This window comes from Eulemur rufifrons, chromosome 15 (assembly GCF_041146395.1).
Source record: "Eulemur rufifrons isolate Redbay chromosome 15, OSU_ERuf_1, whole genome shotgun sequence".
Taxonomy (NCBI): Eukaryota; Metazoa; Chordata; class Mammalia; order Primates; family Lemuridae; genus Eulemur; species Eulemur rufifrons.
The window spans coordinates 25,427,614-25,453,369 of record NC_090997.1 but is presented as its reverse complement, the minus strand read 5'-3'; the positions used below and the strand labels follow the sequence as shown (position 1 = coordinate 25,453,369).

The 25,756-nt window shown below is 35.4% G+C and overlaps 1 protein-coding gene across 3 annotated transcripts in view; it reads left to right on the top strand.

Moving 5' to 3' along the window:
- KHDRBS2 (KH RNA binding domain containing, signal transduction associated 2) overlaps positions 1-25,756 on the top strand; it is a 542,862-nt gene that overhangs the window by 369,448 nt on the left and 147,658 nt on the right. The window contains exon 8 of one of the 3 annotated variants that reach the window (XM_069488013.1): positions 353-380. The exons of the other annotated variants lie outside the window; for them this stretch is intronic. Within the exon in view, the coding sequence (XP_069344114.1) occupies positions 353-380 (28 nt within the window). The remainder of the gene's footprint in view (positions 1-352; positions 381-25,756) is intronic. 3 annotated transcript variants of the gene reach the window in all.

Below are 25,756 nucleotides of genomic sequence, written 5' to 3'. Positions count from 1 at the left end.
GTAAACTAATTTAAATTAAAAAGTGGACACTAGCACTTCCATCCCATTCAAGCGAGCCATCGGATTCTTCCACAAGGACAGCTGGGCAGTGTGCTATTTCCTGTTTCTACCATAAGGTTAAAATTATTTCTAATAAACCTTGAGGCACAAGGGAGATGTTAAGAGATCTTTATTCACTATAAAATTCGACAGAGGCTTAATCATGGTCTATGATTCATATTAATAGCATTTTATGAATCTCATCGAAAGCTCCTTCTGTGTCTTTGGGAAAGATTTAGTTTAGGAAAAAAAAAGTCTATTTCTCTGAGGAGCATTACTTGTCAGGCCATTGAAATCCAAACTCAATACTAAGCACAGATACATGCTCTCAGACGAAGCAAGTTAATAGTTAAGATAGTCCATATTGATAATCCAGAGAAAGATGTTAAATTCCCTATTTTAGAGCTAGTTCATTAAATTTTCAATTGGGATAAAACTTAATGGTGTACTTTATTTTTTTTATAATAGAGATGTTTCAAAATAGCATGATTTTTACTACATGGAAGTAACTTCTAAGTGATGTTTAAAAACAGAAATTGTTCTTTTAATAAGGAAAATATTAGTGTGAAAGTCTAATTTTCAAAGAGGTAAAATCATTACTCCCAGGCAAATATTACATGAGCTTGTGTCAAAGGTTCTATTTAAGTCATTAATTAATGAGGAAACTAGTGATATTATGATCAGTTCAAGGAGCATTTAAGAAGCTAGGATATTTATGGTCAATTTAATACAAATGTTAAGATAAGATACAACTGGTCAATTAGGTATAAACTGGTTAATTTCTAACAGGCCATCAATCTTCATGGTTATCTGTTCCACTAGATAGGAATTATTTTCATCTCTACTGGAGAAAATCTAAAAGTTAGCCAATAAAGTCAAGAGAAAACAGTGAATTGAACCAAATTCATCCCAAGAAAGCCCTTGGGTAGCTGTTGCTATTATGTGATATGTAAAGATTGTGCTGCCCATCTTTTTGCTTTCTTTCAAAGATTTGGATATTTTCTCTAGCAACAAAGTGCTTAAATTCAAAATTGTGTGAAGATTAATTAACTATTCGAAATTGTACATCTTTTGTCTGCTTTTTAACTAAATATAGGTTGAAAATATAAATAAGAAATTTACCCTGTCTTCAAATAGCTTACTATATAAAAGGGAAATAAACAAGTATACAGAGTACTATGATAAACATGATAAAAGAGGTATAAATGCATGATGGTAGGATTTCAAGGTGGACCAGGAATTTCACGTTTTGGTGACCAAGAAAATCCTTACAGAGATGACATGAACTATAGTGTATTGAAGAATAGATAGAATATACAAAAATCCAGGAATTGAGTAAAAAGAAAATGTATCTCCATCCCTCTCACAATATAACCTTTGGCATATTTCTTCTGTCTTCATTTCTAGATGGGAAGTTTTATATATGTTAGTATTAGACATGCAACATTGCAACCTGCTTGTTCACTTGTATATATTTTAAGCAATTTTCTATGGATATGTTGATCTTTTGGATTTTGGATGTAGAAGGAAATAGAGTCAATTTCATAAATGGTGTTTTATAAAATGTGGGCTACAGTCCACCTGCATCAGAATTAGGAGCCTTGTTAGAAAGGCAGTTTCCTGAAACCACTTCCCCAAGACCATCTTGCCTCATCTTGGACCCATAGCCCCTGTGCATGTAGCCTATAATACTCAAGCAATTACTTATTAAACTGAACCGCAGGAGCTGGTATAGTAACAGATGTTTGGCTAGAGGTTTAGTGATTAACAGTGCCAGTTAGTAACCCAAGGAGAAGAGAAATGCAAAAGTATCTAACAAATACCAATTATGCAAGGACAGTGATTTCTTAATTTAACAATAAAATCAGTTTATAATATTAAGTAGAACCAATCACTTTTAAAGACTTCATTAAACACAGTCTGACCTGTAAAATATATTAGGTCATTAAATATGAAATGTCTGATTTCGAATCAAAAGTTTAGTATATCTCAAACAAGAAGCAGTACAATTAATCAAAGTATGTGCCTAAATCATCGACAGAGTTTTGCTATCCTAATGGTAGCTTGCTAATGCCAACAGCGAAGAAGCCTGGAGAGCGAGTGGCTGTGAAATCACCAAAGGCGTTTTCCACAGCTTTTTGAGAATTGAATATTTTTTTCTTGCAAGAAGTGATCCAAAGCCTGGAAGAAGTGGTAGTCAGTTGGTGTGAGGTCTGGTGAATACGGTGGATGACAGAGAGTTTCCAATCCAACCTCTGTAGTTTGAGCAGCATTGTTTTTTGTGACATGTGGTCATGCAAGACATGGCCTGTCTCTATTGACCAATCTTGGCTGCTTAGTCCCAAGCATCCTCATTGCTTTGTCCAGTTGGTTGCAGTAGACATCCGCTGTCATCGATTGACCAGATTTCATGAAGCTGTAGTGGATAATACCAGCACCGGACCACCAAACACACACTATTAGCTTTTTTGGATGAATATTCTGTTTTAGACTGTATTTTGGCACTTCAACTTTATTCAATTACTGTACCGAATGCTTGAAGTTGGCAAAAGGAATATATTTTTCATCACACATAACAATACGGTGTACAAATGATTTGCCTTTATGTCGTGAAAGTGAAGACAGGCAAGCTTTCAGACTATTTCTCTTCTGATGCTAGTTTAACTCATGAGGATCCCATCTATCCAGCTTGTTTACCTTGCTGATTTGTTTCAAATGGTCTAGCATTGTTGGAATAGTAGTCAAACCTTACTGCTAATTCACGTGTATGTTGAGATGGATTCTGTTTCACTACAGCTTCCAGCTCATCATTATCCACCTTGGTCTCAGGTCACCCACATGGCTCATTTTCAAGATTAAAATCACCAGAATAGAAGTTCTCAAACCATTGATATACTGTGTGCGTTCATTAGTCACATCCTTTCCAAACACTTCATTGATATTTCAAGCTGTCTGCATTGTATTGTTTCCACAACGGAACTCATATTCAAAAATAACACGAATTTTTGACTTATCCATGGTTTCACAAAAATCGCTTCTAAAAAAAAAAATTGAAATATAATCACAAGCCAAAACATGCATCTGAGAGAATGAGGATGTACCTTCACCATTTAAAAAATAAAAATGAAATATCAGAAATATTAACTGTCAAACTTAGCACTTAAGGAAATTGAACATTCCATACTTAACCTAATATATAATTAAATGATTTATATTCATTGCTCCCAAGTAACATACCTGTATATGTTAATAACTTACAAATTGTTGGGGAAATCTAATTTAAAAAACCAAAATCTTCTCCTAACCTAGAAATCCTCTCCATGAAGAAAGTAGAGAAAGAAAACACTTTTATTATTGAATAATGATGATTGAACCAGAGTGTGATGCACATCATAGGCAATCTACTAAGAGTTTACAAAGACTGAAAATAAACTCACTCTTTTATAGCCAAGCAGATAAGACCCATTACATATCTGTTTTCAAGATAAACAATAACTAGTTCTTAAGTAAGAGGATTTAATAGCACCATTTGTCACACATAGTTCATCCCAACTTTACATGGTGATTGGGGTCACCATCTGTGTTAATTAATTGACTTAACCAGAGGAAAAACAAACTTCTCATATCTTTATGACAAGAGGTAGTTTTGCAACTTGGAGCAAGGTGCCCACCAAAGTTAGGCTCCTACCACCCCAACCCCAAGAAACTGGGAAACAGGGATGCTACGCCCCCTTGATATTTACATTTCAAAGGGATGGCTCCTAGGTTCTTGAGACAATCTAGGTCATAAAGCTGACAAAAGGCCTATCTAGTATTTGGAAAGATTTAAGTATTTTCCTCTCTCTCATTTCAAAGAGAGGAGAAAGTACTTACAAACACAAGTTTTCTAAGGTAAATGGAGGTGAGGGAAAACTCTTCTTTTATTTTCAACCTGGAGAATTTAGCCTCTTATTTTTAATTTTTATTTTTCCACCTTATAACTGGCAAACATTGGGAGAAACATGGTGTAAACTTTCAAAACAGAAGATAAAATTAGAACCATTTTCTTCATCTAGGTTTGTTTAAAATGACCACAGTATATTTTATATAAAATAAAATTTTTACTCAATAAGTGTTTGAAACCAAGGTACATTTCTCAGGAAAAACTATGATAGTTGTAATTTATTTACTCTTTGTCTTTACGCCACTGAAAATCATTATATATGAATTGCCATAACTATCATTTTATTCAAACAAAATAACATCTTTTTTCTATTTTTAAAATGCATTGAAGGGAAAATTATTGTAAATGGAATTTTTAAGATATTTTACTGTCAGAGGTTTGTGTGTGTGTGTGTATGTGTGTGTGTGTGTATTTTTTTTTTTTTTCTTTTTTGGCAAGGGCTCTATCATATTTGTAAAACCACCAAATTCTGCAGTGTTTGTGTCTTGGAGTCCTTCCTTACCTTATGCAACTACTTAAAACCTATAAGAAAAGACTACTTTCCATAGAGGTTGTACTAGTTTGCACTCCCACCAGCAGTGTTCAAGTGTTCCTATCTCTCTGCATCCATGCCAACATTTATTGTTTTGGGACTTTTTGATAAAAGCCATTCTCACTGGAGTTAAGTGATATTTCATGGGTGTTTTGATTTGCATTTCCCTGATGATTAGAGATGTTGAGCATTTTTTCATATGTTTGTTGGCCATTAGTCACTTAAGTGCATATACAGTAGTAACATTCATCAGGGGTCGGGCAGGTGGGATGGTAGAGGAGGGGATGCTTGTATACACACCTAATGGGTGCTATGTGCACCGTATAGGGAGGGGATGGACATCCCTGAAGCTCTGACTCGGGCAGGGCAAAGGCAATATATGTAACCTAAACATTTGTACTCCTATAATATGCTGAAATAAAAAAATGAAAGTCTACATTTTAGAAAAATTGTATTATAAATTTCTATAGTTATTACAGGACTTCTTAGTAGATGGAGAAAGTTGTATTTGCAATTAATTCATTAGTAGCATTTTAAAAATTTTAGCTCTATTTTCTTGAATGGATGTATTTTCAAATAGAATGAGTTGGTTGGCAAAATCTATTTCAAGGCAGACTTTTCTGAGCTAATTCCCAACATGTTGTCACTAACCATGCACCATGTAACCAATCAAGTAACACATGAATGGAACACATCTATGTGACTCATTATATGGAAATTGTAGCCACTTTGGGATAAATGAGGGTAAAAACTATGGTTTAGATTTCCTTTTATATTGTATGAGAAATTCGTTTATAAACTTACATATGAAGTATTCTCCATGGAGAATGTAATGTGATCAGTAGTCTATAATTTAATCTATAAACTTGCCTAAAAATGCCCTTGCCTAGAAATGGTAGTTACAGTACTGGTAAGGAAATGAGGGATGTGCACCTTTTATGAAACATTACTGTTCTTTTGAAAGAATGATGGATAGAGAGGCTTTCTGATATTTAGTCTTCCCATATTCAACACCAACCACTACACTCCCCATAGCAGTTAGTGAGAAATGTTCTAAAATTTCATTGGCACCAACCCTGATCCCAAAGGTGATGTGAAGAACTATATCCCTCATTTTGAATGAGAATTGGGTAATGACAGCCTCTGCCATCACTAACTATTGACAAAGTAGGAAAATGCTTATGCCTGTTTGCTTTCAAAAGCCACAAGTTTTTTTGAATGATTTTTATTAATGTGTGCTCCTATGTCAATCATACTTATTTTTAATAGACACATTCTGTATGATTCTCTAATTCCCAAACAAAATATATCATGACATATACCATGTTAAATAAAAACTAAATAATTAAAAGACCTAACTTTCTCTTAAGTAAAGTTTTTCTCTTCCTAAGCTTGTAATATTTATGTAAATCAGCCTGCAGCAAAAACAATGCAAAGCAGATACAATTTCTGAAGTGAGCATATTGAGCTCTGTTGATTACTTTAGCCAATATTGACTGAACAGAGACCAAGTGCAAGGTGCTGTAAATTGCTGAATTATAAAATTCAGGAAATAGGAAATGAACAAAACATGAGGAAAATAAGGATAAATATTCAAATAACTAAAATGTACAGCAGGATATGAGTACAAAGAAAAGGTAGTTTCCATGATTTCAGACGAAGGAGAAAAAAAATAAAGTATCAAGAAGAATATACAGATGCTACTAATTCCTCTATTTGACTATAAATTAAAATTTATTTCTTTAGTCATTTATTGAATGAATTTCTACTTTGTACAAGCACTTGTCCGGTTACTGGGATTAAACTAGGGACCAAGACAAAAGTTCCTGCTTTCATGAGTATCTTGTTACCTGCAATTGACATAAGCCATAAGAAACAGAAGGAGTATCACAGAAGTACTAGAATTTAAATCATTCCAGACAGTAGGATTTCAAAAGGTCATGGCAAGAATATGTGGGTAAAATGGGAAAAATAAAGAGTCTTTTTGGCTGGACTACAAGGTACATAGAGGAATTAGTGGAATATGGTGGGAAAGTCAAAGAAGCCAAAATACCATACTGAAAATTATATGAAGATCAACAGGAAAGTGGTCTTTGCTGAAAGTTTTTGAGGAGACAAATACTGTAACAGAATGTACCTTAGAGAAGATTAAAAGTGTGGGATAAATTAGAGAAATTTGCCCCTTTAAAGTTTAAGTTCAGTGGCTTTTAGTAAATTCACAAAGTTGTGCAACCTTCACCATAATCTAATTTCACAACACTTTTGTCACCCCAGAAAGAAATGCTGGGCCTATTAGCAGTTACACCCTCTTCCTCCCTACTCCTATACCCCGGCCAACACTGATTTAATTTTTGTCTCTATGGATTTGCATATTCTAGACATTCCACATAAATGGAGTTATACAATCTGTGGCTTCTGTCTCTGGCTTTTTTCACTTAGCATAATGTTTTCAAAGCTTCATCCATGTTGTAACATGGATCAGAACTTCATCATTTTTTATGGCTGAACAATATTCTCTTGTATGGATATACCACATTTAGTTTATACGTTTCTCAGCTGATGGACTTTTGGGTGGTTTCACTTTTTGGATGCTATGAATGAGGCTGCTATGAACAGTTTTTGTGTGGACATATGTTTTCAATTTCTGGGTTTATACCTAGGAGTGGAGTTCTGGGTCATATGATAACTGTGTTTATTTGAGGACCTGCCAGACTTTTTCCTGAAGCAGCTGCACCATTTCATATTCCCACCAGCAATGTAGGAGTGTTCCAATTACTCCACATCCTTGCCAGCACTTGTTATTGTCTATCTGATATGTGTATTTGGCCAGCAAATTTGGAAGCATAATGATGCTGTTTCACACTGTAGCCTTTTCAGCTTTTTAGACACTTACAACACAGCTACCAGGTCAGTCCCAGGAAGCATTCAAAATCTTTAACCTCTTCAGTATAAAATTTGGGTCATACATGTAAAGGTAAAATAGACTGTCATTATTTAAAACAAGTTTTGAATGTGAATGTTTGTGTCTCATTGAATAATGAAAACATGTCTCACACAGCTGGAATGCCAGGCCCTGTCAGCCTCCACAGCGGCAACCAATTTTTCTCTTCAGCATGTATGTCACTAGAATACTGCATAAGTAATAGCTATTAGATTCCCATGCTAAACTGGTGTTCTGACCTTGTTTTGTCATAGGTGGCAGCACAAAGAACCTTAGTAGCTTTCAGATTGGATAGCTAGGTAAACATTGCTTTCAGTTAAGATCCAGCAGGAAAGTAATAAGGCAGCAATTTCGGATGTCATAGAAGCCAAGAACACATAGAGTGAGGTGCATTTTCTTTACACAGCGAAGAATACAAAGGACAGACATTCTTCATCTGTCAGCGCACTGAGGAAGGAACAAAAATGGTTTAGCATTGTTTAAAGCTCATAAACTGCAACCATAAATCAGCAAATTAGCTAATGATTGCCTCTGGGTAGTGATACATGATAAAAAAACAAATGAGGAAAGGTACTCAAGCATTGCACTTGGTAGCTACTGAAAAAATTAAAGTTCCATCTTCATAAAAAAACTCTTTAAGGGATGTGATAAAGGGTTGTGCCCTGGTAGCAGAACAATTACTGCTTCAAATGAGTATGTTTATAATAAATGCTACCGCATCAACTGTGCTTTTCAATGCTAACTGTTGTAAATGATTCATATCATTCCCAGGAAGATGCAATTGCGGGTCTCATTCGGGAAGATGCAGTCAATCCTGTTTTAGCAGAGTGCATCAAATTAACGAAAGTTTAATCCACAGTACCAAGACCAGGGCCATGTCATCAGTAAGGACCCAATAAATATTAATTAATGAGGTTGCTAATAAAATCAGAGAGTAACATTAATCTTTGTAAAGCCAAATTAATCTTCTGGATCTTGTTTACTTTCTATTTCTACTTTATTGCTTTATTTAAAACATGCTAATGAAAGTTTACAAGGTTGAATTCTTTTAAGTTATAAATGTTTTCAAGAAGTTATTTCCTGAATATTTCCCATATGGAGCAGAGCTATAGGGGAAGAGGTAAATTCAAAGACATGGAGCCTGCCCTCAAAGAGTTTAGGATCTAGTAAACCATGCAAAACAATGCTGAGTGCATTTATTATATTGCCTGTTTTCAGAGTTTTTATATTAGCAATAAGGGAGAGTAAGCTAAAAAAGAATGTCTAAACTCACACTGATTGGTTCCAGTTACAGCTTGTTAGATGCTTGTTTTATCTTAAAAATAAGGATTTTTTTTTCTTTTGATTAGCACTTGCAGAGCTAAAATGCCCTGAGATTATAGAACTTTAAATGGCTTTAAAGGCCACTATAAGGCTACAAATTCAGATTTATTTTGATAAAAAATTAAACTCTCAAATTTAATTCCAGAATATAATAAACATGCATGAAACAGATGGCCCCCAGTGGTCAAGGAGGCCTGTTGTTTGGGCTACAGGTCTCCATTTCAGTTTATGAAGATAATTTTCTTTGTGATTGGGGAATGAAAGATGGGGGCTTATACAAGGTGACTGCTCCCTCTCTTTCAGTGGGCACCAATCATCGTTCTCTCTCTAGAAAGCCCACTAAGCATAAGCTAGTTAGAACCAACTAGTCTTATTATCTACTGGCATCTTGTTTGTGGAGGATTTTAACCTTCAAATTTTTCCCCTTCCCTTTTGTTGTTTATTAGGGGTGAGATGTTGCAAGCAACCAAAGTCATATTTATATTATCTACTTTCATAATGTCAAAAGTCATTATTTTTAATGGTGCTTGCTACTAGCTTGACATTGGCAAAATTATATATTTCAAATATATGCAATTTTCATATCCATTTATAATGTACATTTTCTGTACAAGTCCCTACCCATTTGAATAGAAAATGATGTTGTAAAACTATTTTGAAAGTTCTTTGAATATCACCTTTCCTTTTACTCATGCAAAAGAATTTTTGTCCTCATAATAATAAGTGAAGACGAATATTATTATATGAAGATAACAAAAAACTGGATAGATTATTTTACTGATTACATTTTGCTTAATCATTAATCTACAATGTGTGTATATTTTCATTTTAATCTAAACATTCACTCTAATGGAGAAAGAAACAAGAAAACTAGAAGCCATCAGTCATGAACTTTTATACTTCTTATTTTCTCTTTCATGTTTCTTTATCACACATTCCTTACTTCTTTCTTTCAATATGCACACAATATTCTTTTTCTATTCAGGCAGCATGTCTAAGGCTATCAAAACACCTGTGTTCTTGATCTTTTGCCCACTTTCAATAACTTATTCACATGTCAGTTTTCCCTACATTCTCTTCACTTTTTACCTTTTTTTGCAAACTTTTCTTATCCTACAAATCATTTTGATTTTTCTATTAATAGTAAAACCCAAAACATAAAGTAAAACAGAAGACTAAGAAAGCTTATTAATGTGTCCAATGTCACACAGAATATAAATAGGAAAGCTGGGTTTAGGCCTAACCAACAATGGACTCGGCAGGGCGCGGTGGCTCACGCCTGTAATCCTAGCACTCTGGGAGGCCGAGGCGGGTGGATTGCTCGAGGTCAGGAGTTCAAGACCAGCCTGAGCAAGAGTGAGACCCCGTCTCTACTAAAAATAGAAAGAAATTATATGGACAACTAAAAATATATATATACAAAAAAAAAAAAATTAGCCGGGCATGGTGGCGCATGCCTGTAGTCCCAGCTACTCGGGAGGCTGAGGCAGTAGGATCGCTTAAGCCCAGGAGTTTGAGGTTGCTGTGAGCTAGACTGACGCCATGGCACTCACTCTAGCCCGGGCAACAGAGTGAGACTCTGTCTCAAAAAAAAAAAAAAAAAAAACAATGGACTCTTTACACTTTTGCCTCCTTGGATATTAGCCTTGGGCTCTATGCGTTTATCCACCTATCCATTTCTTGAGTCATTTATTCACTCTTTTGCAAATACCTGTTATTAACTGGCTTGCTACTCGTCATACCTTGCCAGACACAATGCAAAGCAACTAGAAACAGTCAAGGAGTGAGGTGGAGTGATAGAGAAATTACACAGACAATCAGAAATAAATACATAACTATAAATTATAATCCACTTATTATATAACAAAAGTAGGTATTGTCATGAGATAATCTAAGATCAGCAACTATTTTAGTTTGGAAACTCTGAGAAGCTTTTTTGTAGGAAAAAGTTTTTGGAGTTCCCCCCCTCTATAATGTTACCCAGAGTTAGCAGAAGGAAAAGCATTCCAACCAAAGGAAACGTATCTGCAAAATCCCCCAGGTAGACAAAGGGTCGGCCTATTAGTAGAAAGCTGGAGTTACTGGAATATTGTGACCCTGGAGAAGAGTGGTGAGAAATGACCCCAGAGAGGTAGGCAGGGCCAGATAATTCAGCAACTTTTAGCTCATGTTGAGTAATTTTTTCCCCCTCATACAAGGGGAAATCTTTGACCTTTTTAAACAAGGAAATATATGAACACATGTGGATTTTCACCCTAATTGTAGCATAGAAAGATGAATTGGAGGTAAGCAAGTGAATCAGTCTGGGCCAGTTAGACATCCATTTTCTTAGTCTACATGAAAGATGGTAGCAGCTTGGCTCACTGTGCTGATGTTGGGGATGGAAAATAATAGATGGATTCAGGTATATTTCTATTTATAATCCATCACTGAAACCTGCATAAATGACAGATTCTTTCTGTGATTTAGTATCTCCTTTATATCTTTGCTGGATTCTACGCTATTATACAGGTTGCAGAGGTAATGTAAGTTAAAGAGCTTTAATTTATTAGAAGAGACAATAAGGTGTTTTAATTCTTGTACTATGACAATGTTATATATTAATATTTTCAAGGTAAATTATATATAGAAAAAAGATTCCCAAGATACGTGATATATTAAGAATAATATAGACATTAGTATGTCCTTCATTTATGTATGGGTTTGAAATATGATGGTATGTTTTCTTTAATTTTTTTGGTATCTTTGGCCTTAGGCATTACTCACATAAAACTGTAACTTAATTTAAGGATTTTTTTAGTTTGAAGGTCTCAGAAATTGAGATTTACAAAATATGTTTCACAGCATAAGCTTTTTAAACAAAGTTGGGCATGCATTCCCAGCTCTTAACTTCACAATACTTGTATCCTATATGTGTGAGAAGTATTCTAGATCAATACTGCAGCAAGACAATCCTTCATTAATCTCTGTGGAAAAATTCACATGAAAGTAGAAAAAGTTTGATCAAGTTAGTGTGCTTCCTTTGTGCCTTTTCCAAAATGTTCTCCTTCATTGTCTTAGTTCTAAAGAAAAGTTTACAGTGCTTAAATTCTTTCTTACTCTCCTACTTCTACCAGAAGAGGATCTTTTTCGTATCTTCTAGAATTAATGGTGGTTCTCAGCTATATATTTTCCCTCTTGAGTCAGCTGAAGGGCCATCTGCTTTGTACCACTCCCGTAGGAGTCCAGGTTCTTTGACTCTATTTTTGATTTGGATGGTATGCAGGTGCTGTAGGTTTCCTAAGCTGTTGAATGAGGGTTGTTCAGAGAAGTTGGCCAGAATGGGTGTTCCTGTCCACAGGGCAATGGTCCGCTGCACGCTGTTAACTGTTTGATCCTACCAGCAAAAAACACAATTGGTAACTGGCCACGAACTCTGTTCCCATGTGGTCCCTGACATTGGTGAAGAGTGGCAAGTGGTCTTTTGACACTTGTAGTCTTTGAGTCAGGTGCTCCCTGCCAGTGTGACTGCTCCTTGTCACCTATCCCACCCTTCATATACTCAGCTTGCTGGAGGAAAGGGACAGTAAGGCAGGATTATTCACTCTGACAATTCCGTTTGAATGTTCTGTCTTATGCTAAGGCTGGCTGACTTTTTACTTCATAGTATGAATCTGTTACCTTCAATTTGGGGGTTAACTGTGATCCTGTCCTCTAACAAAACAGTAGCTGACTCATGTCTAGCTGTTGGGGCTCAAAGAAGAGATGGTCTTTAGAGTGAAAAGTTTTGTGACAACAGATGGAGAAAAGCGTACAGGATCATATCTTAAAATGATATCACCAAATTCACTATTATTTCAGTAGCTACTAATACATGGAATGATAATATAGACTTTGAATAGTTATGGGACACTCAGATGGTAAGACTGTCATTTAAAAAAAACAGTTCCAATAGTATTAGCCTAACAACATTTAAGGTTAAACTCAGAATGGTGCTTTATACCTAAGGTTTCCTTAATATAGCTCATTGTACATTTAAGATATTTTTATGACCCGTTATGTCCCTAGTCTACAAGGATTCTGTCATAGATAAATGAATTCTGCCACTGCTGCTCAATAGATAAATTTTTATACTTCAGATGATTTCTTTTCGAATATATAAATGTTTAAAAAATAGCTTTCTATCTGCATAATATGATAGAATTTTAAGCCTCTTGTCAGCACCAACTAATTGAAGTATAAATACTTTAGTCCTAAAGTAACACGGTGATTTTGGATTGCTTAACTTTCCATGTTATTAATCTATTGTATATGTGTGTATGTTTCATCTTGAATTTCTACCTAATAGGTGTAACACTAAGTATAGCCACGGTGTTATTACTTTTAGCCAATTGACACTTCATCCTTACTAAATAATTGAAGAGAGGTCATAGACATCCATTTTATTTCTCTAGTTAGTTATAACACTGATGTCTGAATACAAATTAGATTCATCTGTTGCAAATAACGCAAGGCAGTCAAAGGATTTTTCCTGCTGCAGGCACATTTTTCTTATTTATTGGAAGCATTAAAAATGTGTCCCACCTAATTTTATCTGAGTAGATAGATAATAAAACATGAAAATTTTCATAAGTTAAAAAAAAGGCAACCTGCCTTATCTTCCTGTCATTTTGGTAAATTTTCAGATCCAGCTAATGGTACATGTATCTTTCACATGGAAAAAATATAAAACTTGTCTTACGTGGTATCCATGCATAAGGGAAATGTGGGTATGTATTTGGAATACATCAATTCAGGTTCCTACATTGACTGACAGGACAGCCACATAGAAGGAGGTTTAAGAGTAGTTTGAATAGCCATTTTGCTTGGAACAAAATAGTGGCAAAAATGAGGCAATGTTGGTTAATACTACCGTCCAGACACATAAATACCCCAAACAATTCTGATTCCATGTAGTAGATAGTGAAAGGAAAGCGAGATTGAAAATTAGAAGATATTGTCAGGTGCACTTAATCCCTCTTAAATCTCAGGTTTGTCACTTTAAAAATTAAGAACAGTTTGACACAGATGGTATATTAAGTTGCCCACAATGTTTGTCATCCTGGGAAATATCCTCAAGTTTAAAAACAATAAGACAAACAACAAATTTGTCATATGTGTATGAAAGGCTGAGGAAAAAAATGATGGTTGCCAGATTTGCCAAACTAGTTAGGTAATTCATTAATCAGACTTCAGCATATTTTTAATTTTTTTATTACCTTAATAGTTCCTGTTGAAATTTGTCTTAGAAGTGATTATGGGCCGGGTGTGGTGGCTCACGCCTGTAATCCTAGCACTCTGGGAGGCCGAGGCGGGTGGATCGCTGGAGGTCAGGGGTTCGAGACCAGCCTGAGCAAGAGCGAGACCCCGTCTCTACTAAAAATAGAAAGAAATGATCTGGACAACTAAAAATATATATAGAAAAAATGAGCCGGGCATGGTGGTGCATGCCTGTAGTCCCAGCTACTTGGGAGGCTGAGGCAGTAGGATTGCTTAAGCCCAGGAGTTTGAGGTTGCTGTGAGCTAGGCTGACGCCACGGCACTCACTCTAGCCTGGGCAACAGAGTGAGACTCTGTCTCAAAAAAAAAAAAAAAAAAAAAAAAAAGAAGTGATTATGTACATATAAATATATAAATGTTTATATATGTGTGTGTATACATTATGTGCAGTGACTGATGCAGTATGTTTATATTCATATTTTTGGAATCTAGAAATGATGCCAGTGAAATATTGTTTAATTCTAGGAGCATAAGCCAAATCCCTGAAGGGTTTGGGAAAGCATCATGTACATTCTGTGTTGAAATAATAAGTCCTTGCCTTTCTATAGTACCCTGCACTTTCAAAGCTACTTCATATCTATTATCTCAGTAGATCTTGGCAATGGCACTGTGAAATGGCGGTAGCTGATGGCAGTGTCCCTGTGCTATGGAAGAGAGAAATGAAACACTATGATTAATGAGCTGTATCCAGGGATCACACAACAGAACTGATTAGTAAAAGACCCCCTGACACTCACTCATATACTCTTTTTATACCTCATTGCCATTGCAGTTAAAATGCATTAATATGAAACATTTAATGTAGGATTACTACACAGGCATGAGAAAAGTGGTTTTCAGGAACTTTTCTGTAAACTAATACAGTCTGAAGTTGTCATCTCTATCTGCATTAGTTTACATGTTGGCAGTGGATTTTGTCTGCATCTCTACAGAATTAAGAGCTCTAAAATTCAAATAAACCCCACGCTTTTCTCACTTTCCTAATGAAATTGACAAACAAAAACCCGATGAAAGTAAAATCTGTGATAAGGTGAAGGCATCCTTCTGGCAGAAAGAATTCTGTTAGAGACCCTGACAAATGCATCCTTTTGTTTTTCTCATTGTGGGTGTTTGTGTTTGGAAGGTAGAAAGGAAGATAGAAATAAAGATGGAAATAAAAAGAGCAAGAGATGAAAGAAGGAAGGAAGGGGGGAATGTAACACAGGAAGGAAGAAGAATGGTTAAAAATGAATTAAATAACTTTTCTATCAACAAGTTATAAATTGTATATTATTACTTAAGAAATTTCAACACCAACGTTTTTAATAAATCTATGATAAGGGTAAGTGTGACCCTAAGTTATAAGTTAACATAAAATAGAATTGTACTTTTTCTATTAAATTATCTATTTTACAGAAGACACCTATGCATTAAGATTTTATTAACTTTATATTGCTATCTTAGAAAATGAGACTTATTTTCAGTGTGCCGTTTCTAATGAGAATAATTAAATGGTGAACCCTACTATACAACCACGAGAAGGCAACCAAGGCCCTGCCTTGTGATTCCCATCTGCTAAGGACTTTGACATAGTGACATCTTTCCATTTGCTTCCAGAGAAACAAACATAAAAAATGCAAATACAATAGATGCCCTTAAACCAAAAGGAATTAGCTTTTGAGAGTATTCTTTACTTCAATTATGATCAAGAAAATTAAACCAGAATCAGAGCTACCAAAGGTGAAAGAACTCATCTTTTCTTCTGTTAATTAGTTTTACAATGTGAAGTGATTACATTTACATGTTCACTTCATTATGTAGTTTCATTGTATCTTATATTTAATATTCTGATTAAACACATATTTTTGTTTTTAAATACAATGTTGAAGAAAGGAGGGAAAAAGCCTTTTGTTGTATTCCAAAAATTAGGAGAATATATTTGGCAGCTCAAAATAGTTCTCTTTATTTGATTAATTCTACATTGAGAACATTTCCCTTTTTTTGGAGCTATTAATGTTTAGTGTTATATACAGAAATAATATGAGTAGTTAAAAAACAAAATAGAAATACTCTTGAGGTTAATGGAAGTGTAGGTTAAGGCTGTTTGCATAGAAAGTGAAAGTAAAGTAAAATGATTTTCCAGAAAAATCTACCAACAGACATAGATCAAGTCATCAGTATTTATCAGATGTTTGTCCATTTCTCTTTTATGTCCATGTGTAGCCTTCAGCCTAATTCTGGTTGCTTCAGAGAAACACTTGTAACAGAATCATTTGAAAAGGTTCAAATAAAGGGTAGAGAAAAGGAGGAGGTGGGGACAGAACAGGAGAGAGCAAGGAAAGAGGGAAATATATATATTTTTAATTTTAAGGAAATTGCAAGAGTTGCTGAGGGATATTAGGTCCTTTGAATAAGTTTTCTTAAAGCATTCCAGAAATATATTTTACTGCAGAGAAACTGGGCACAAGTTCAGCGTAACCGTAGTGGTTTTCTCACCGAATGTCTGGAACTGCACTTGCCCTTGGAAGTGCAAGTCATTAAAGCCTGTCTTGTCCAACTACCTCAAATGATGAATGATGGAGAACTGTATGCTGGGGTTTCATTTAATTTGTACCTGGAAGAAACATTACAGCTCACGACCAAATTTCTTCCAAATAAACACCTTGTTGATTGATGTGATGCATCCTAAGATGAAAGGTTTTTTGAATTGGGAAGGTATGATAGAAGCTGAACATATGGTATTATATAGGAAAAGAAACTCTTCCAGAATGTGTGAATGAAATAGCATTTTAAAAGCTATTTCAGAAATATTACATTTTGGAGATGTTAGCAATTGCCTGGCCTAGAATTTAATCAACAGCAAGAGCTCTGAAAAGACTCCAGGACAAAGAATGTAGGTAATGTGAAAAATGTCACTCAGGCCAGAAAGCATTGCTAACAAATTGTCTTGGCTCTGTGCTATGGGCATCATTCATACCAGTGTCAATAACATCTCCACAAACTGTAATTTCATAAATATACCAAGATATCTAATGTAAACAGCCTGCCCACTTTGTCCTTTAAGCATCTATTCTGGTATATCTGTTGGAATCGTGTTTTATAGGGAAGAAAAAGAAATGGTATTTTATAGGGAAGTTGTAACAAAAACAAATTTTCAAATTAGAACTAGTACATATAAATAAGGACCAGTGTAAATTGTGTATGCCTGACCCGAAAGATATTTATGTTCTATTAAGATCTTTACGAAGATTTAACTTTAATCCATTTACTAAGTTTATAAAGATAAAAATATAGATATTTTCAAAAACATTTAGATATTCTGCTGTTTGCTATAGACTTAAAACCAAAGAGTCATGATTCAATCATATAAGCCCATTTAGACACAAAAGGCCTTGAGACTCTCATTCCACAGGTGTTTTGAGTCCCAAATAGACCACACTCCAGCAACAGCCAGATCATGACTGGGGTTCAATCATTGTATCTTTCTCTATTTGGACCATTTCTGAGGAGTTTGGTAATCAGTCAGCTACTTTTAAAAATCTAACAAAATGCTAGTTGCTAAACATGACCCTTCACAGTTTAAAATAGGATCTTACATTTTGTCATGTGCCCCTCCCAACAATCCTTTGAGTGAAGTATTCTGATCCAATCCTTTGAGGAAAATAAGGCCATGTCTTTCCCAAGGCAGAAATGGCAGCTGAATTTGGATTTCCTAATGCTGACTTGCAACCTTTATTTACTTTATCACATTATTAACACTTTTGAATTTATTTGAAGCTTTTGAGACACATATAAGACAAGAAGGAAGTGACTTACAGATAAGAAGTGTATAGCCATATTCCAAATCATGATATTAATATATGTGGCTTTTTTTCTAAAGCCAGCCCCAATATATTTATTTATTGTGATATTTTAAAATAATTTAGAACGTCCAGTGCTTTCCTATTTTATTAGTGTGCAAATACCTTCACCTCATATAATGACTTAATATCCCTATTTATACTTAGAATATATTTACAGTTTATTATGATTAAGATTGTTCTTGAAAATTGTTTTGGAAAATTATTATGTAATTAAGTTGTTCCTTAAGTTATTCTATGTTGGCATATTTGAATAGCTAGATAACTTCATTTGTCTTTGCCAATAAGAAAATGTTTTGTTAATGTAATTATATTATCACTATGAGATTTAAGAAGATATTTGAGAAATTAAAGATAAATCTATTGATCATATTATTTATATTTTATGTGCATTGAGAATATTAATCACATTTATAAAAATACAAGAAGCTCCCAAATTTTAATTGGGTTAATTATGAAGGCTCATCTATTAGTCACTTGCTTGGAATTCAATTTTTCTCAATAAAATAATATTATAAACATTGACTTAGAATCTTAGGATACCTTTTTAAAGTTCCTTTAAGTCATGGTGTAAATAAAGGAAACACAAAAATAATAATAGTATTTGGCAGAAACAAATTTTATTAATTAAAAATAAGAGTACATCATAAATCTAATGCTAAGAATGCCCCCAACCCCCGCCACACACACACACACACACACACACACACACACACTTACTTTACCCTTTTTCTTTAGGAATTGGCAAATTGTTAATGCACTAAGGGTATATAGGTATGTTACTTTTTTATCATTTTTATTTTTTACTCTATAAGATATTAACAATAAGCCAGTCATTTAATAATCTTTCAAATTAAAACAATGGCAAGATATTGCTAGATGTCCTTTAAAGCTATGAGTTCCTTTCATATGGAAACTACTGAACATGCCCTACAAAGGCTTTAAGGAGCATGGATGCTAATAACAGAGATTTACCAACTTTAAAAAGAAGGAAATTACTGATCTTCTGACCTGTCCTTATGTTCAATGCATTTTTAAGTATGTTAAGAAAAAAGTATATCTTCTCTAACTACAGTTTTTTCTCAAATTTGCAGATATATGTTTTTTTACATCTTAACATCTCTGTAAAAGAGGTATTCAATTTTTCTCTTCAAACAAGAATTTAGTTAGAAACTTTTGTTTCTTTCTTTATGATATATAAAATAATAGACTATCTTATCACCATGTTAGATTTGACAAAATAAAATTGTCAAATGTCTACATTATCCACATCCCTAATTTTATTTTTATTATTATGGCTAACAACATGCTTTAGAGTACACTGTTACCAATAAACTCAAGCACGTATTTCAACTTCCACTTTGCCATTTGGCTCAAAGGTAGAATGGCAAGCTAGCCTTAACTGGGACCCAGGCCATGACATTAGGTCTACGGATGAGAAGCCAGAGATACCAGTGCCAAGGTAAAGCAGCAGAGAAAAAGATGGACTGCCAGCCTCTTTGTCAATGAGATGAGAGAGGAGTGGGAATAATAAGCTTCAAAAACTAAAGTCTGTGTGAGGGATGCAGAAATGCAGAATTCAAGAATCAGTGGAGATTTCAACATTCTTCCCTCTCCATCACTTTAGGGAAAGTCGAAGACAGGTTGCCAAAATTTTCTAACGCTCACCAATTATTCTTTCCAATTTTCTTTCATAGACAGCAAGTTGTGTAGGGATAAATTTGGAGAAGGCTTGGATAAGAAAATCTCTAACAACAACTCCTGAATTTATAGCTGTCAATATATCATCCTCGAAATTCACTCTGGACTTGCCCTCAATAGGAAAAGGAAACAAAAACAAACCACTCAAAAACTGACTAGGCTGAGTGCCAGTCTACATTCCTCTATCCTGAGAATCAGCTCTACCCACGACAACATACCCTCCACTTTCTTGGATCGTTTGCTTCAAGAATTTAATTAGAGAGGGCGTGGAAAGTGTGGTTTCACATTGTATGTGTCCCCTGTTTCTTTTCCTTCAGGCTTCTCAGAATGTTATCAATGTGCAGCATACACTTATCTATTTTCTTCAACTTATTCCAGAATAGATTCAGAGTAGTACACAACTTGAGCAGAAATAATAAGTAGTTAATTCCTTTGCAATTATTCTGAAACATTTATAAGTATGGGGGAGGGGAAGAAAAAAAATGTCGGTTTTTAAGTTTGGCTTCTAATTTCCATGTTGCTTTGCCCTTGGGCCCCTCCAGCCATAGAACCTTCTGTTCTCACATTGGATGAGCTCTCCCTGGGTCCCACACTATGGGTCTGACCTTTGCCCTGACCGTTTTTATTGCACTAAAAATTGAATATTATGTTATGACTCCAGTTTTAAACTGATGCGTTGCTATTGGCTGTTAGGAATATGATTCGGTAGGTGAGTTTCTGGGGACTATTTTCTACTTTAATTCTGGCCTTACCTGTAATATAACTGTCTAACTGTGTTTCTCACAGTGCCTAATAAACATACCAGTAAATAGTTTTAACAAATAAGATTACTCTATTTTCTTTCATTAGGTCCTTTTCATTTCATAAGCTTCTCGGGCTTATCTTTTTGTCAATTCAGTTTATTTTTCTAAGTAAAATCACTAATGACACAAACTACTTAAAACCCTCAATCTCAACCACATACACACGCACACAACCTCAGCTACGTATACACAAAACAGTACATTTTTGTTATATTGCAGTATGTTTGTGTTCACATTACCAACCTAATGTGAATAGGGAATAGCCCTATAGACCACTCTGGCACTGAAGACATAAACATTTTAACAATCATTTCACTTGTACTTAATGGTTTCCAGGATAAATTAATAATCCCAACCCCTTGCATACTAATGAAGATAAATGTTTTCAACACTTACAATTTACGGTTCATTTATTTACTTGACAAACAAATGTGGAGCATCACCTATGTGCCATGCATACAAAGACAAATAAAAGTGTATAAGGTCACAGGAAAGACAGCAAAAATATACAAAGATAAATAAAAGATGGCATCTTCCAACAAGCTTCTCATATGTAGGTAATGTGATAAATGTAATAAATGTTCAATCTGATAAATGCTCTAAGAAGCACATCGAAGGGCAGGGCAAGGGGCAGAGAAGAATGGAGGAGCTCACTGAAATGTGGAAATGTTTACCTCCCTGCCGCCTGAGGGATACAGACAGGTACACAGAGGAGAGGACCTTTGAGCTAAGACTTGGAGAAATAGTATTTTTAAATAACTTAATCATCAGTTAGGATGAACTCTTGATGTTTTTAATCAAAGTCTAGGCCAATAATGACATGAGAAAGTCAATAAAAACTAACCATACAAAGAACAATGAAAGGAACTTTATAGCTGTCTACTCCTTCCCCCAACCAGTAACCCTCTTTGCTAATCTGAACCTAACATTCAGGCCTTAATCCTAAAGTCACCTTCTCAGAGAATTCTTCCTAGACACCTGCATCTAAATTTTGTCCCCATTTTATACTGTCTTAAGATACCTGCACTTTTCCTTTATAGCCTCTTTTTTTTATTTCAGCATATTACGTGGGTACAAATGTTTAGGTTACACATATTGCCTTTGCCCCACCTGAGTCAAAGCTTCAAGTGTGTCCATCCCCCAGACAGTGTGCATTGCACCCATTAGGTGTGTATATACCCATCCCCTCCTCCCCCCTCCTACCTGCCAGACACCCAATGCATGTTACTACTATATGTGCACTTAAGTGTTGATCAATTAATACCAATTTGATGGTGAGTACATGTGGTATTTGTTTTTCCATTCTTATGATACTTCACTTAGTAGAATGAGCTCCAGCTCTATCCAGGATAATACAAGAGATGCTATATACCATTGTTTTTTGTGGCTGAGTAGGACTCCATGGTATACATACACTACATTTTATTAATCCACTCATGTACTGCTGAGCACTTGGGCTGTTTCCACATCTTTACAATTGTGAATTGTGCTGCTATAAACATTTGAGTGCAGATGTCTTTTTTATAGAATATCTTTTGTTCCTTTGGGTAGATGCCAAGTAATGGGATTGTTAGATCAAATGGTAGTTCTACTTGTATCTATTTGAGGTATCTCCATATTGCTTTCCACAGAGCTTGTACTAGTTTGCATCCCCACCAGCAGTGTATGAGTGTTCCTACATCTCTGCATCCACACCAAGATTGATTCCTTGGGGACTTTTGCTAAAGGCCATTGTCACTGGAGTTAAGTGATATCTCATTGTGGTTTTGATTTGCATTTCACTGACGATTAGAGAGGTTGACTTTATCAAAATTTATAATTAGATGTGATCTGAGTCCACCACCACCTCCCTAGACAGTTTAGCTAATATTATTGTCAAATAGGATCTATTCATTAGGGATTGTACTGAGCATGAAGCTATAGTAAGAATTTCAAGGATTCAGGAAATCCAGAGTCTTGGGCAAAGGATAGAGAGGTCTGATCATCGAAGATACCTCTCAGGTCCTTCTTTCTTGTATCAGACAGGCATGTCAGTGCCACAATGATCAGTGATGCCTCTAGGTGAGGTCCATAGGGTTACTTCACAGAGCAGGGAGATTTAAATTATGCAATATCTCAATTTTGTATATGCTATGGACCTAATTGTGTTCCCCTACAAACTCATATGTTGAAGTCCTAACCTCCAATGTGATGATATTCGGAGGTGGGGCCTTTGGGGGATAATAAGGTTTAGATGAGTTCATAAGGGTCAGGTACTCATGGCAAGATTAGTGCCCTTGTAGGAAGAGCCACCAGAGAGGAGCCTGCTGTTTCTTTCTTTTGGCCATGTGAGGACACAGCAGGAGGGTGTTATCTGCAAGCCAGGAAGAGAGTCCTCTACAGAATCCAATCATGCTAACACCCTGATCTCAGACTACAAGCCTCTGGAACTGTGAGAAGATAAATTTCTGTTAATTCACCCAGTCTGTGGTATTTTGTTATAGCAGTGCAAACAGACTAATATGTAACCCAGACAGTTGTCCATGTTGCATGTATTGTCCAAGGAACTATGCCTTATACATATTCTGGATTTCTTGACTATAAGGAGTCTTTTAGCAAGGACATCCTGCCTAGCATTTTCAGTATAGAAATTCCCTTTCTCCTAACAGGTATCATGTGTCTGCTTAAATGGAGGTCCAGTAGACAAGAAAATAAATGGACTTTTCTGTTTTCTTCTCTTTTCCCAGAGAGAAACACCCACTTTCCTACCTACCATTAGGAAAGGTGAGAAGGGGTCACAGGCAGGCTGCTTTAACCCCTTCTTCTCAACTAGGACCTAGAGGAGGACAGGGACTTTGTCCATTTTGATCATCACTATTTATCCAGCATTTTGCAAATTGCCTAGTGCAGAACTATTGAAAGAATGAGTGAACTAATAATGCTTATTACCTGCTGTGTAACTTATATTTGTTTGTTCTAAATATACTTCCCTGAAGCCTCAAGAAGTACCCTCTAGTTCTAGCACTTAGTGATAGAAATCATCATTGAAATGGCTGTCCTATATTTTCCAATGAAGTAAGCAATTGGTTGAATTTTATGTATCCTCAACTATTTCCTTACTAAAAGTATGTGCTGGTAGATACAGGATAATTGAAGAAAGAACACAGGCTTTGGTGCCTTCTAGCTAGCGATTTTTCTATGTCATATTGTGATGGGTTCACTTTTAATATTGCTTTGGGTTCTGTGACTCACATTAAAAAAATATGAAAATACTCTACTTTCAAAAAACATGCCAAATTTTATGTTAAGAATTTGTCAGAAGTAGAAATATCTCCCCAAAGAACCACTGGATTTTATACAAATACATGTTTCAAGGCCCAATAAGAGATAGAGTGTCCTATTATTTTGAAAATTCAGCATGAGTTTCTTTAGAGGCCAGAAAGGTCAAATTTATAATTAATGAGTACTACCTGTATGGGCCAGGTGGTTAGCATTAACCAGATGGTACGTTGCCAGGGGTCATTTCAACTAGGGATGGTGAAGCAGCCAGAGGCCAGTAACAGCGGGAAGCCTTTAAGCCCCTACTCCCAAGAAGCAATCAGGAGGCACAGTCAAGTAATCCATGAAAGCAGCCACCATGGAAGAGGGACTATATTACAGGGGCCACTGTCAAACCCCAGCACAATGGAAGAGAGCAGATGTGACACTGGGGGATAAACATCCTCACCTCTTTCCTCTTCTTTGCCTCTGATTTCTTGCCAGTGCCTCCTCGGAGCCTAACCTAGCAGAAAGCCAGGAGTCAGGAGACCCTGGGGGATGCAACCTCCAGAGGTCGGTCTCCTGGGGCACAGAGCAGAGTGCCAAAAGAACAGCTATGGGAAGGCATGAATAAAGTGACCCTCAGAAAACCCCTAAAAATGCCACAGTTCTTTATATGAAGAACGAGAACCCTACTGTGAAAATAAGTTAGAGAAAAAATAAAAAATTTGGAAAAAAAAAAAAACCCTTCTTTGCTCATTTGCAACCAGAAGTATTTTTTACATGTATTTTGTCAGGTTTTGGATGTCCTATTTCCTATTTTTGGAAGGGAGAGAAATCATTCAAGTGGTGACTTCCTAATCTTGCACTGTTTCTTAAAAAGTTATATAACAATTGACTTTATGGTGCTTAGTATATGGCAGGCACTACTGTAAACATTCTATAAATATTGACATATTTAATTTACTCCTCATACAGTGATGTGAAGTAGATTCTATTGTCATCATCCCCACTCAGTACATGAGGACACCAAGACCTGAAGAGGTGAAGTAGCTTTCCCTGCTTCTCATAGGCAGTGGGTGGTAGAGCCTCCATCTGAACCCAGGCTCTTGGGCTTCAGTGTCTGTGTTCTTGGTCACTACAATGTGCCACCTCTTTAGTGGGGGACTTGTTGTATGACCATAATTCCAAGCATGTATACATTTTAAACTGTTGTCATGTCAACAGATCAGAGAGAGTGATTTTTCTTCCATGAATTTTTTACAACCCTCTTAATTGTATTAACTTACTTGTAAGACCTTTAGAGAAGATGCATTTTTTAGTCAAATTTAAACCAACTACCACTATTCAAGATCATTTTGGTGTAAGTTCACATAGGTTGGGGTGCTGTTTGTCAGAGCTAGAGATTTAGCGGTGCATTAGAGGATTATGTGTGATTAGATGCTGAATTATGGCAGCTATTTATATGAGCAAATCCAGCATTCATACTGTCAATCTCAAAGACTCAGAACATGTTTTCCTTATGGAAATACTATTTTAAATTGATAATTCATTTCTTTTCACAAGAAAGAAAATGTGCACATTCTCAGATGACAGTTATTTGATAAATATAATTTTTAAAGACTGCAGTGACATTTTGTAAAAATACCCTTTTAATATAAATGAATTCCATTTTCTGACTCTAATGTAGATCCTTTTCTCATGCTTTTGTCTAATGAAATAATTTACTCCTTGATTTCAACTAAAATAAAATATTAAAGTGATGATTTAATTAAATTTATAATAAAAAGATGAGTCTCTATGAAAATTTTCTAGATCAGAACTGTGAAATTATAGATTTAAAAACACCTATAGCATAATAAATTTGCCGAGTTTTAATATTTGTGGATATTTGGCAATATGGACACTCAGCTATATGAATGGCCTGGCTATGATTAATGCCCTACTCTTATTTTTTTTAATATGTAGTAAATTTGATTTTTAGGCCATTCAGATTTCCAGTAAATATCTGGCTATTGTACATAAACAGGCATTTGCAGACAATCTATTTAACAACTGAGTTTGGACCACATCATACTATGATATAAAACTAACAAATGA